Source organism: Gavialis gangeticus, unplaced genomic scaffold (genome assembly GCF_001723915.1).
Source record: "Gavialis gangeticus isolate Ggan-Ray unplaced genomic scaffold, GavGan_comp1, whole genome shotgun sequence".
NCBI lineage: Eukaryota > Metazoa > Chordata > Crocodylia > Gavialidae > Gavialis > Gavialis gangeticus.
The window spans coordinates 159,487,063-159,501,782 of NW_017729024.1; the positions used below are offsets into that span (position 1 = coordinate 159,487,063).

A 14,720-nucleotide genomic window follows, 5' to 3' on the forward strand; every position below is an offset into this window, starting at 1 on the left:
TGGTTTTTTAAAACGTTTTTCCCTTTTTTCCAACAAACCCCCCTCCCCCCCCCTAAAAAAAAAAAATTATTTTCTTCTCCAGGGTAAATCGCTCTTGTTGTTTCAGAGTTTCCTTACAGGTAATGTTTCCCAGGCCCCTAACTATTTTTGTCACTCTGTGCTGGACTCATCCCAGTCTACCTACATCCTTCTTGAAGTGTGGGGCCCACACCTGGATACATTATACTAGGTGAGGCCTTGCCAGTGCTGGGTAGAACAGAAGAATCGCTTCCCTTGATTTGCAAGTGACACTTCTGTTAATACAACCCCGTGTGCTGTTGTCCTTTTTGTAACAAGAACATGCTGTTGACTCATTCAGCTTATGGTCTACTGTAACCTGCAGGTCCTTTTCTGTAGTACTGCAGCCTTGCAAGTCATTCCCCATTTTGTAGTTGTGTATGCAGTGATTTTATCCTAGATGTAGGACTTCGAGCTTGTCCTTGATCATCTGATTAATTACAGACTATTTTTCCAGTCTATCCAGGTCCTTATAGATCCTAGCCCTGCCCTCCATTGTGTCTGTCACTCCACCCAACTTGGTGTCATCCACAAATTTATTAAGTGTGCACTCAGTCCCATCATCCAATTCATTATAACAGTATTACTTTATTTACTCAAATCCAAGACAAGTGTTTTTTTTTCTCCCAATCAGTATGGGGGAGGGGACAAAGCCTCATCTTGGATTTGATTACCAGTTCAAGGCAGGGGGTGGCTCAGCACTGGTTTGGCCCTGGCTTAGGGTTGAAGTCAGAGCTGAGCTGCTGCTTGCCCCAGGTCAGAATATCTTGTTTGTTGAGGGAGGGGGCAAATGGCCAGGGTGAGGGAAGGGTAGCAGAGGAAAACGGCAGCTTATCCCTCCCCTCCCCACTGCTTCCCTCACCTCCTGCTCCCCTTCCCTCCAGGTGCCCCCTCCCCACCTTACTTTCTGCTTCATTTCTGATCCCTTCAGCCCCAATTCAGCCTGACTGGGAGGTGCTGCTTGTTCTCCCCACCAGACTTACCTGAGGGTAAGGGGTGGAGAGGGTGGGCATGTAGGGGTGATCAAGGGGTTGGGAGGGCAAGCTGCAGGGAGGCAGGAAGTGGGAAGTCTGGCTGCAGTACACAGGCACAGACATGGAAGGGCAGGTGGCAAGGGGGTAGGCAATAGGGGGGCATATAGTGGGGATAGGCACAGTGGGGGACAATGGGTGGGGCTTTTCCCTCTCATCCCCTGCCACAGCAGTGGGGAAATGAATTCAAGACTACCTTCCACTAATTACATTTGCTACGTGGAAAATTTTATAAGGAATTCAGTTTTTCATGTAGAGAATCTAGTTACTGTGGGGGAGGGGAGTCATCTTAAATTGAAAATCATCTTGATTTTGGGTAAGTATGGTAAACGATACCAGACCCAGGATAGATCCCTGGGAAATCTCTCTTGATACCTCCTCCCAGCTGGACATTGAGACATTATTCCTAGTGATTCTTTCAAGTGAATAAAATGTTAAAACACAAAATGTTTAACTGAAGTGACAGACTGCAGCATAATGCAGGGATGTCTAACTCTGGCTCCACAGGCTGAATGAATGGTGCATAGCCTGCTCCATAGGTCGCATATGGCCTATGGACCTGACCCCACTCCCCAGCATGCTGGATCCAGAGTATTCAGCGACTATGCCAAGACTCAGGCTGCACTTAGAGCCCACATGCAGTGTGTGTCCCAGGCCCTGCATGCAGGGCTCGGCTGGTGCCTGCCACATGTAGTGTATGGGTCAATTCCAGACTCAGGAGCAGCTCTGGGGGTCAGTTGGTGGATGGGGCTCTGCAGGCCAGATTTGGTCTGCAGGCTGGATCATTGACATCTACGGCTTAAAGGCTATAATGTTTAACTGGTGATGAAAAGGGGGATATTTTTTTCAGTAGCCTTGTTTTCTAAGCTGCCTGTCTGACTCTCTTCAGCTGGCTTTTTTCTATCTTCCAAAGTCTTGCATCCAGTTTATTCTGCTTGGAATTGAGAATCCATTGCTATATTAAAAGTGTGACTTCTTACCTCTAAGTTACCAAAAGCTTATTCTCTCATGCACTATGACTGTTTAACACCTTCAGTTGATATATGCAGGTATTTTGGGGTTGCCTTTTTTTTACTAATGTTTAACCTGTGTTTGTCGTCATATGTTGTAAGGCCATGATCTTCCAGTTGGCCACCTTAAATCCAGCCCTGATTTTTGTGATTGCAGTTGCCTAGCATGAAGCTCCTAGTCTCTTATTTCTGGAAGATCCTTTTTACAGAAAGACATTTTAAACAAAAGACAATGTGTTGCTTTTCTTTAGGGAGATGTGAAAAAGCAGCTAACCTGTTAAGGAAATTTCTTTCTCTTGTTGCAGTCCTTTGAGCTCTCAAAAATGTTTCTTTGCAAAATGAAACAAATGTCAATTGAGGCCCTGTCAGTGCTAAGTAAAGTAAACTATCTAATCTGTGTATTTACAATGTTTGTTTCTTGCTTTGTTTTCAAAGTGAATCTCTTCTTTCTCTGGTTTCAGTATAACATCTCTGTGGGTAAAGAAGTTCTTCCCATCTCTCTGCCAGTCGCAGTTTACACATACCTTTAGTGGCTCTGGAAATAATGTAAAATGCAGTAAGAATGCTTAGTAAGAGCCTAATTAGATTCAGTTATTAAGATTAATGTTAAAAGTAATCTTAAGTTTATTAAACCTAATATGCAAGCCCTGTTTCTTACAGTGTGACCTTTTAAAATAAATAATGAGAAAACAAAAGCAGATGAACACTACAAATCTACTTTAATACTAAAATATAGTTAAACCAGCAAAACCCTCCAAAAAGAAATGCCATCCTATAAGAATGCAGTATAACAATGTAGATTAAGCACTTTATATCCACAATAATCCATCTAATGTAGGACTCGTATTAGCATCAGCAAGAAAAAAATCAGTCTCTCCTGAATTTATATAATTGTTATGTCAATAACATTTTTAATTGTAGAGCTAACCTAGGAAGCCTCTAAATAGATTCTTTTGGAATTAAGTTCAACTAAAAATCACTTTAAATTCTGAATCTGGTTTAAAAAAAATCATTTGCTTTCCATTCTTCATTGTCTGCTCTAGTTCAGTATTCTTTTGCTTTGCACAAGTCAAAACCAACCTTAATACAATTCTTTTTGGTTCTAAATTATACAAAGCTTTACAAATTAGTTTTGTAAATCATTCTTCAAAAACTATTTTTTTGATCTCTGCCTCCCACCTGAAAAAGCCGCTAGGCTTCTGCTGTAACTTCCCTTGGTAACTTGGTACAATTTGATGGTGATGTCTTCTCCATCTACACGTTACAGAGTTTCCTATGCTCTTTCCAACTACTCTGTCTCTCAGTGCAGTTACTGGCAAAGATGAGCTGAAAAAGCTCTTATGATTTTATGAGCCTCATTCTGCCCCAGAAAGTGTTACCTATGTTGCAGGTGGTCAAAAACAATCCCATCAGGCTTTTGCTCAAAAACTAGGGAACATCCCTATAAGCATTGTGTCTCTGAGCAAGTGCCTTATGTCTTGAAAACTTACCCTCCCAAAAGAAGATCTTTCAATACAAAGAGGTTTTTTTACAGTGCAGTTCATTGAGCTGTAAGCTTGTTTTCTTTCCCATTTTCCCTTCTTACTCCCTCTTCTGCACCCCCCCACCAACTTTCCCTGCAAAAAATCTACCTTTTTCAACATATTGAAATCAAATAATTGCTTTATTTGGGTACCTATGGTTAGCTTATCACAAACTAATCAAAGGCAAACCTTTATCTTACTAGAACCCATATTCATTGTGTTGATACACACTTGATGCTTGAAAGCCTTTTGTCAAGGGGAATTTAATATATTTGTGATATTCATAGTGACTGCTGAAAACTCCATTTGTTTGAGCTTAAGCTTCTTTATGTATAAGTTGTTTTCTTGTTAGTGTTAGATCAAAGTGAGTGCAACTCTGAGATTAGTGACTGATTCATTTTTGTCCAAAGTTTTTCATAAATGTAACCAGAGATCCCTCTAGAAAGGGGTGTTTCCATCTAAACAAGAATTTTCATCTTACCAAGCTTAAGGTCTGCTCCATGCATGATTACTGATTTCCCTCCCTGCCACCTCTCCCGTATTCTCAATGTCAAAAGGTCATTGGGATTCTATTTGTGGCTGCAAAAAGTCTTGGCCGCCCATCTTTGTGTTTCATTTTGCACTTGCTCACCAGATAGCTAAATGCACTTTAAGGTTACAAAGATCATAAAACAATAATCATTAGGGCTGTTTGAAGCTTTGGTTCCTGGTTCGATCTGGCGGAGATTTGGCCCAGTTCAATGGCCGAATCTCCAAATCGAATCAGGAGACCCTTTAATCTCTCCACATTGAATCGGAATCGTCCAAATCGATTTGAAAAGATTCACAGACACAGCTTTAAAAGTTTTTTCTATGTACCTCAAGGTACGAGGCAGCTCATTAACACTGCAATGGTAGGGCGGATGGAGCATCCCACGGGAACTCGGCAGGGTCCCCAGCACGCTCGGCAGCAGACCCAGAAGTGGACCAAAATCACTTCCAGTCCACTTCTGGGTTCACTGGGGAGCACACTGGGACCCTCCCCCTAGCTCAGTGACTGGTGCTGGGGGTGCAACACGGGGTCTCCCTGCGGCTGATTGCAGAGCCGGGGAGGTGGGGGCAGACAGTGTGCTCCCCGGCAGACCCGGAAGTGGACCAGAAGTACTTCTGGTCTACTTGCAGGTTTGCCGCCAAGCAAGTGGGGTGGGGGGGCCTGCACTCCTGTGGGACGCTCCATCTGCTTCAGCATCTCAACATTCATGAGCCATGCCTGGTACCTTGAGGTATGTAGAAAAAAAATTTAAAGCTGTGTCTGTTGCTGAATTACTGATTCTCTGAAACAGCGTTGAATCTTCAGATTTGGATTTGGCCAAATCAAATAGGGGACAGTGATTTTTATTGGCCGAATCAATTAATCGAACCACTGTCACCAATTCGGGCCAAATCCAAATTGAATGTGGCCCATTTCACACACCCCTATTAATCATCACATTTCTAGAATGACAGACAGAAGGCAGGGCAGGGTGCCACCTTGGAAACTTAACTGGTTTAGAGAGGCATGAGCTTTCATAGGCAACAGCCTACTTCATCAGATGTTTATGAAAGCTCATGCTTCTTTGAACCAGTTTGTCTCTAAGGTGGCACTCTGCCCTGCCTTCTGTCTGATTTCAGACTAACATGGCTAACCACCTCTCTTGTCTAGAATGAGGTGACAGTGCAGCCAGACTAGCACTGCTTCCTACTGAGATGTTATAAGTGCAGACTTCTGTAAGGGAAGGATGTAATCCCCTGTGTACATACTTGCAGAGCATTATTACTTGGATCTGGCCCCATGAAATGGTGACTGAATTTTATTAGTAGAAGGAACTGTTTCTTAGAAACATGTATAGCTAAAGGTCCAGTTCTGCTTTCCTGGCTTGTCTTAAAAAAAAAAACTTATTGACCTCAGTGTGTTTTTAGAGGCATTTGTTAGAATAAAAAGTGCCTTGATTAATGCTCTTTATCAAATTTTACAGATAATGGAAACCTTGACCATGGGTGAAATAAGTGGAAAATTTACACTTAGTAACAGGTTAGTTACTTAATTTGTGTTTCCTTTGTTTTTTCTAGAAGTCAACAGTAGAAATCTGCCTCCTGTGGCTAACTTTTCAGGAACAACCTTAACAACAAACCAGGTAATAAAAAGATTAAATAAATGGTTCTAAAATGCTTTATATACATTGGGATAATATGTACCTGTGGTAACTTGAGTTAACATTTGAAGGCTTTTCAGACAAGTTTTCAAGCAGATTTCTTTTCAGCCTTCATCTAATTCATATAGAATCAATTTTAAATAGTTGCACTAATGTCAGTGAGTATTGGATTAGGCCTCAAGTTGTCTGAACAGTTTGCCTAATTGTGCAAGTAACTTGAGTATTTGCACATGCAGTGGGCCCAGCTGTGCAACCAGCTGGCTCTCTGCATGCATTTTTTGGTTACTTGTGAACTTGTCTTCAAGCAAGCAAGCTGGACTCATAAGCTGAGTGGCTAGTGGAAAACTGTTCCTAACATATACTGAGAAACCAGAACACTGGTGAAGTTCAGAAGAATGGATCTACTTGGTGACTTTTCCCCCCACCAAAAAAGTGAAGCCAAAGGAGTTAGTAACATTGTTATTAACATTGTCTTAAAATAATACATATTTTGAAATCTGTCAAGTCTTCATTATATGAGACATAATTGGGCTGATATGTCATCCACAATCATTTTTAGGCCTTTGGTCAGCAATTGGTGGCCCTTTTCCCCAGCCTCTGTCTGGCTAATTTATTGCTTTTAAATTCTGTTTGGCTGTTGGATGCAAAATACAATAATGGCAGCTACAACAAACATTCAGCATAGCTAAATGAAACCAGCTGACATGGCAATATAATTGGAAAACCAATGTGATGCCTGTTAGTCCTTGTAAAGGAAATTCCAGTCCATAATCCTCAGCTCTTCCTAGTTTGTGTCTGTTCATGTAATTATAAGGGGCCATGGGAGGAAGTTTGAGCTTGCTCTGCAAACATTGGAACATGGATAGCTGCTTAGGAGAGTCTGAAGTTGCCATATCTGACTGCAGCCAGTCTTCTAACCTGCCAGAAAATAATAGTTATAGTCTAGAAAAATGGCAAGGTTTCTTCTTAAGATAAGATTGCCAGCCCAATTTGGAATATTACATCACTTAAGTATGTTATCAATATGTTGCTTTCAGAACTTCCAGAGTAAACAGAAAATAGTGCTCAAAACTGCCCAGATGACTGCCTGTATAAATAGTATAACTAGTCAAAAAAGAATGTCTTTCATTGCTAAAAAGTATGAGTGAAACTCATTTATCAAGACACTGAAAATAAGTTTTGTTTTTTCAAAAAGAAACAGCGAAAAACCGGAAACAAAATCAGAAAGAAAAAAAATAAAACTCAGGAAGTCTGAGCAAGATCTAGTACATTCTGTACATTGTAAGAATTCAGATTTTATGAGAACCATGCATTAACTTTTGTTAGACACCATTCATGAAGGGGGGTTTAATTAGGGAGCTTAGGTGTAGTCAGAAAAACTATTAAGATGTTTGTTTGCAAGTAGACTTGGGAGTAGAGCAAGCCCTGAATACACCAGAGAGACCCCCCCCCCGCTCACCTATGCCTGCCATGTATGTACCTGAGCCCACAAATCAGGCAGCATAGGTAGCATAGGAATGTGTCATAATGCCTCAGAGTGACGCTGAGCTTCTTGGGGTAGATGTAGATGTGTTCATGGCCACTCAGGGGCACTCCTGAACCATTGAACCATCTCAGAGTGGGTGGGATTTTTCTGTAAAGTGGTGTTTCTGGATTCCCAACTAAGGCTTAAGCCTCTAGAACCATATATGTTTTAGCTTAACTACACTGAAAACTAGGTGACAAGCAGAACCTTACTGAGAAATCACATGCTTAATCTTACCTCAGCTGTTCCTATATAAAGTATAATAGTATTAGCGTACACAAAAGAATGTGTGTTAAGCATTTGATGCTCTTTTGGGGATGGGGGGTGTGTATATACATATATCTTTCAGAGGGTATGATTATAACGGAAATAATATGTTCTTGTTTTACAGTTATGATCTACTTTTATAAGTGAGCTGCATTGGCTGTTTGGAGTGAACATACAATAATGAGTGGTGCAGCTTTGGGCATTGAGATAGTATTTGTTTTTTTTCTGGCTTTATTCCTACTTCACCGATATGGAGACTTTAAGAAACAGCATAGGCTTGTACTTATAGCAACATTGTTGGCTTGGTATCTCTGCTTTCTGATTGTATTTATATTGCCTCTGGATGTTAGTACGGTAAGAAACTTCTGAGATTTTTCATCTTTGTAAAAGCACAGTATAAATATTCCTTTATACAAAATATATCACATATACAATGTATATAATTATGTAAGTTACTAGAACATAAATACAGTTGTATAAGTCAGTAGACAATTTTTAATTATGAGAAGGATCTTATTTTTTGAAAATGTTAAGTTGAATAAAAGGTTCTTGGAGAAATACCATCAAGCTAAAAACAGTACATACTTAAAAGGAATTTGGAATGTATGTATTGAGCATACTAAAACTTCAACAACGAGTTTTACATTTTAAATTCATTATTTTTGTTGCTGCTTTTAGCATTTTCCTGATCCTTGCCAATGTACGGGCACTAATCAGTTTTACTCCCCTCTGCCTTCCTTTGTCCTCCCCTCCCCCCCCATCAATTTCTCCACTACCCCCTTTTTTTATGCATTACTTCAGTGCTTAAATGCAAACCTGGAATGCAGGATACGTATGTCTTTTTAATAACAACAATCTGCTTCTGGGATTAAGGTGCAAAAAACACAGAAATATCATTGATTGTTTGGGGCTATATATGAATTACCCTCTCTCACTCTGATTCTTTTTGCATGTGTTTCACATTTTGAATTAGTTACTGGGATAATTAATTGGCATAATATTGGGTGTTTTTGTTTGTTTTTAGACCATATATAATCGGTGCAAACTTGCTGTTAACTCCAGCCCTCCAGAAAGTAACAACAATGGAACTTATACTACCCCTGCTCCAAGGTATTGGGAACAATGTTGTTTGTTCTGCATCAAAATGTAAAAAGAATTTATTTTTGTGTGTGTTAAGTGAGCATAAATATACCAGGTATTTCTAAAATCAAGCAAATGGAGCACACTCCCTCTAGGGCAGGAGAGCTAAAGTCAGCATATGATAACTAAAGTTTGTAAATGCCCAGTTAAGTGAGGGAAAGAAAAAAGGGACAATAAGAACGGTTAATAAGGCACCAACACAGCTTATTGCATCAGTGTTTGATTATTTAAGCATGTTGATTCCTGTGACCTTTCCTTAGGCTCCTTTGCTGTAGACAAGATAACAGAGGAATATGAATGTGCCCAGCAAGATGCCTTTGTGAATTTCTTTCTTGCTTCCACAGTTCTAAAGCTTTTATAGTATTAGACCATGAGAGTTTTGAGAGAGAAGCTTGCCCCTGTGTGTGTTGCTTGTAGATGACATAGTAGATTTGGGTAAATTCCAAGCAGGTCTAAAGTTTATGGCAGAAGCTTCACATGCCCAAGTATGGAGCACTGAAATCATAAAACCAGGGTTTCTCTTTGGGTTTACCCTGTTCAGCCTTGAATCTATCACTTTCTCTGTCAACTATTCCCATACTTGAAAAATTACATAATACTCTTACTTCTTACAGATAAGTGGAGTAGTTGTTTGTACAACACTTTGAGAACCTGGGATCTAAGTGGGTACCCAAGTAGGAAGTATCTTTTTTTTGTTGTCCCAAAGTGGCAAGATAGTGTTTATCCCTGAAAGATTTAAAGACTCACCTTTACCAGTGGCATATGCATTGTTTTTCCCTTTGCTGAGTATAAATTAAAGTCTTGAATTTTAAGACCCTTTAGCATTTCCCACATAATGCATGTTTCTATTCTTGTACAGTTTTAAGAAGCTAAAAGCATTTCAGGTTTCTTTTAAAAGAATAATTGTTATATAAATAAATATTAACATTAGAGGTGCAGCGATATATTGGATTGGTACTGCCATAAAAGGAAAATTAACACTATTAGCCTTTTTGACCAGTGTAGCTGATAATATCACAGATAAATGCTGCATGCAGCAGCAGCATGCATGTGTACAACGCAGCCCAGCAGCTTGGAGCCAGTAAGTCAATGGAGGGAAGGACTGTTGTCGGGTAGATCGAGGCCCCCCTGGTGAGGGAGGGAGTGGCATACAGGTAGTGGCAGGCACTGCCCAGGCAGGGATATGAATGAGACCCTGGGAGCAGGACTGAGCTGTGGGAAGCCTGTCCAGGGCTAAAGTGGGGGGGGTGGGAACGGCTCCCTGTCTGCTGCTGCATGCATCCCTGAGAGAGGCATGGAGGGCATGTGTGCCCCTGGATTTGTGCACAAGGTGAAGGTAAGCTGCCTGCTGTAGGCGCAGGGCCACAGGCTGTGATGGCTTCTTCCCAGCCCCTACCCCACTCCCTCACCATGGGGACCTTGGTCTGCTGCCCCCACCCCCCCCCACACACACACACACACCCCTCTTCCCCTCCCCACAGACTTACCGGGTGGATGCTGCTCTCCAAGCTGCTGGGCTGCATTCCTGCAAATCAGCTGTTGGATTGGTATTGCCAATGTGGCTGGTTAATAATTGACCATTGGTATCAGCCAATAAAACCTTTATTGGTGCACCTCTAATTAACATGCTTGGTCTAAACATACCAGTTCCTGAAAAAGTGGCCTGAACAGTAGGTTCTAGTGCAAGGAGTTGAACCCATCCAGTTGTGCTGGCTCTGGCTGGGTACCACACACAGCACGTACCCCATGCTTGCCCCCTGTACTGTGTAAAGCCTGTAGCCTGTTCAGACCTGTACTGTGTACAGCATGCATTATCTCCAGGGCTTGACATACATGCAGGTTTTGAGACTGGCATGCTGTGCATGCTGCCTGCAGCATGCAGGCTGGACATGGCATTACATGTAGCACAAGTGTCCAGGGAGCAGGTTGCATGCAGCACCCTGTATTGACCTGACCACCTGCACTGCCTGCAGTTTGTGTAGTGTGGTGTCCAGGCTTTGTTCCACACGCAGCATGTGGGGCCAGAGCTAGGACATGGGGTTGGTCCAGCACCCCATGGGCTGTGTTTGACATCCCTGCGTTAGTGCTTTTTCTTTCTAATTGAATGCCAGTCTTTTGAACTGTGCTGCTTTTTTCATTTAAGGCAAATGTTCGTTTCTTGTAGAAATATTTGCTTTATGTGATATTTTACCATTAAAAATGGTATAAGTTATATGATAGTCATTCTAAAATAATTCAGTAATTCAGTGGTGATAATTTTTCAGTAGATGTTATGAGTTTTCCTGAGTAAAGAAATTCTGCATTCAGATTTCATTTTCCCAGAGCGTGATGAAGGGACTTTGATGCCGAAAGCTTGCAGAAAAGGACAGTTTTATTGCCATTTTCCAGCTGGTCTAATAAAAGGTATCATTTTGGAACCAAGAGTTCTAGTTTTCTGTATATATATTATTAACATGTAGCACTCTCATCTTACTACAGGAAACAGAAGTGTTTCAAGCCATGGAGTTACATCCCTGATGGAATTATGCCAATCTTCTGGCGTGTAGTATATTGGACATCACAGTTCTTAACATGGTAAATAGTGTAAAAATTGAAAGCAAAGGTTCTGTGTATAATATGAAAACGCCATATGCTAATATCTACACCTTTTTAAGATGATGCGATTACAAAACAGTTACAAATATTATAAATATATAGTCTAATAAATAAATGCATCTGCTTCCAAATAAATATATAAAGATATTTTAATTCAAAACAGCAATCTTTTGCTAAATTAGATTACAAATATATCATATCTTTAAAGCTATACAGGCAGTCCTCGGACTTATGACACAATTGGTTCCTGAGAACCGTGTCTTAAGTTGAAGTGTTGTAACTCAGAACCAATTTTCTCATAAGAAACAATGTTCTAAAAGGGTGATTGGTTCCTGAACCAAGGCCTGATACCCTATTTTCACCAAAAATACCCCAGAATTTTTTACTCCATCAATTACAGATGAGTAATATAGCTACATTAATGTATTTATATCATAAATAGCAATCATACTGATTTGGAAGTAATTCTTTGAGGTGACTTTACTGGACTTTTTGAAGAGCTCTTGGACTTGTTGAAGGGTTCTTGGCTCAAGTCCTCTCAGGTGTCTTGGCTGCAGGTTTTTCTGGAGTCTTGTTTGCTTTCTTAAAGAAAGTGTCCAAGCAAGTTTGGACAGATGTTCTCCAGGGAGATGAGCAACACAGCAAACTTGTTCACTGGCGTGGTGTGACATCACACCAAGCATTGTAAGTCAAAACTGACGTCATAAAGTTAAAACAGGGTGTCAATTTATAAACATAAGTGCGAAACGTTGTAAGTTGAGGGCTGCCTGTACTTTCGGTTTTCTTTTCATGTATAGTTTTTTAGGAACAACTCTTATGTTTGTTCAACTCCTAACGGTAGAAAATGGTTTCACTGTTGGCAATGTTTTCATTTTCAGTATCTTTTTGAAAATAGGTCTTAAGTTTCTTATATTTTCTTAATTAAGAATAGGCTATAGTTGTTTTCATAGAAGATCCATAGAATCATAGAAAATTAGGGTTGGAAGGGACCTCAGGAGGTCATCTAGTCCAACCCCCAGTTTTCCTTTGTAAATGGCTCATTTCCCCCTAGTTCATGGTAGATTGTGTCTTGTTTAAGATGAGAAATGATCCACGAATGTAACATTTCAGCTTCTAGGTTATTAAAAAGAGGAACACAGCCTCTTTACACAGTAGTTCTTTAAGTTAAAGAGAAACTTTTAATCCACATAGGTTATTTCAAGGCTTGTTTATCAGATTCAGTACATCTCAAAAGTAAAACCTAATATAATGGCTAACAAGTTTGCTAATTGAACTGTTACCAGGTGATTGTTGTTGCACCAATTGACTACTATTAATATATTTTGCTTGTGTTTTCTAGGATTTTGTTACCTTTCATGCAGTCATATGCTAGGTCAGGAGGATTCTCCATTACTGGGAAGATTAAAACTGCATTGATAGAGAATGCAATCTATTATGGCACTTACTTGCTGATTTTTGGAGCCTTTTTGATATATGTGGCTGTAAACCCACATTTCAATTTGCAATGGTAAGAGAAATGCTGTGGCAAGCACTTGTCTTACTAGTTAGGTTTGGGGTTTTTTTTAGTTCTGTATGCTAACATATGCCACTGCAATGAGAAAACTAGACACTGTTAATCTAATATGGAATTTATCAGGTGTATCTGTTCTTCACTGTAAGTGGGGGAGCTATCCTTGTTTGAGATTTTTTTTCTCCCTGAAATTTACTGCTGTTGGTTTGTTGCTGTCCCGCTTTCTGCCCTGGCTCCAGGTCACTGCCCTGGCTGGCCAGTGTCCGCAGCCCCAGTCCCTGCCCCACTCCCTCCCTCACCATGGGGGCCTTGATCTGCACTCCCCTCCACCACACTTCTTCCTCTCCACAGACTTACCTACAGGGAGCTGCTCGCCATGCTGCCTGGCTGCATACCTGTAAAATGGTTATCAGATCGGTATTAGCCAATGTGGCTGGTTGTTAATCTGCTATCAGTATCAGCTAAGAATCTTTAGCAGTACACCCCTAATAAAAAGAGCCATCCAGCTACAAAGTTAGTGCTTGAAAATGTGTGACAGTTCTATAGCTGGTTTCTATCTAGCTTTAATTTGAACCTGTGGCAGGGCCTTCAGTGTTTCTCCAAAAGCACTAGCTTTAAAAAATATTAAACTCCACATTGACCTAATTCCTCTTTAAATACCTTGGAAATATTAGAAAGTGTTATTGGTATCTCCTGTTGGTTCTAGCATGGAAGGTACTGCTGCTGTGTTCACTTGTTTTGCCTACTACAACTCTCAACTCTCAGAGTTAGGAAAGAGGTGGTGCTTTTGTATTTTTTTTTCCAGTCTAATCTGCTCTCTATCACTATACAGATAGGTTTTTTTAACAACTGTTTCTGTGGAATCCTTTTTTCTGGATATCTTTGATTTCTTTCTACTTTGGTTGGTCTGATCAACATCTCCAGAGTTAGCAAGCAAAGGCAATCTATGGATATCTTTAGCATAGTGGTAAAATTCCCAACCCTGAGAAAGGTGTCCCATTTAGAACAGGACCTCTGGCCTCTTTCAGAAACTTGGGAGACGTGGAAGATCCTAGCAGTTTCCAGCATAAAATCCCTTTCAGGGCAGAACAGAATTAATAATTACGAAATGCATCTTGTTTCTTTGTATTTGAAAACGTAACTAATTGATGATAATTTATAAATGCTTTACTGTTTAAGGAACCAGCTTCAGACAATTGGAATAGCAGCTGCCAACACATGGGGTCTTTTCCTCCTTGTGTTGTTGTTGGGGTATGGTTTGGTAGAAATTCCTCGTTCACACTGGAATGGAGCAAAAAGGGGCTACCTTCTCATGAAGACCTATTTCAAGGCTGCCAAACTGATGACTGAAAAAGCAGATGCAGAGGAGAACTTGGAGGATGTTATGGAGGTGAGCAAGTTGGATTTCATTAAGAAATACCAGGGTTTAGTTATTCATTTCAAATTCTGCATTTCCCAGAAAAAAACAGTTGACATGCGCTTACTTTGAAGTTAAATTAATGGGTGTGATCAAACCTCAGTTTGAAGGATGTACTGTATGCAATCAAATGCCAAAACTATCCCTGACCCATAGAGTATAAATTGTTAGATTCTCATAACTTGGTATGTTGTCACAAATAAAAGTAATAGGCCATGTGGAATACCATTGGTTATTTGAGAGTAGTGTTTTGAAATGATAAATGCAGGCTTAGTTGTGCAACACACCCAACTAGTATTCATGGAAGCTATAGTGTAACAATTTTATGCTCTAATTAAAAACTTGTACTAAGATTCAACGTATTTCTAACTACTGTTACTTTTGAAGAGTGAATCGATGGAATACTCCCCCTGCCCTACTTCCCCCCCACCCCCAACTGCTTGCTGGACAAGCAGGTATCTCCCAATTCCCCCT

The 14,720-nt window shown here is 40.4% G+C and overlaps 1 protein-coding gene across 1 annotated transcript in view; it reads left to right on the top strand.

The window, feature by feature from the left end:
• Positions 1–14,720, top strand: part of LMBRD2 (LMBR1 domain containing 2) — a 42,535-nt gene that overhangs the window by 1,625 nt on the left and 26,190 nt on the right. Inside the window, exons 2-7 of the mRNA XM_019517965.1 lie at positions 5,710–5,774; positions 7,709–7,938; positions 8,609–8,694; positions 11,203–11,298; positions 12,659–12,826; positions 14,009–14,219. Coding sequence (XP_019373510.1) covers positions 7,765–7,938; positions 8,609–8,694; positions 11,203–11,298; positions 12,659–12,826; positions 14,009–14,219 — 735 coding nt within the window. The 5' untranslated portion in view covers positions 5,710–5,774; positions 7,709–7,764. The remainder of the gene's footprint in view (positions 1–5,709; positions 5,775–7,708; positions 7,939–8,608; positions 8,695–11,202; positions 11,299–12,658; positions 12,827–14,008; positions 14,220–14,720) is intronic.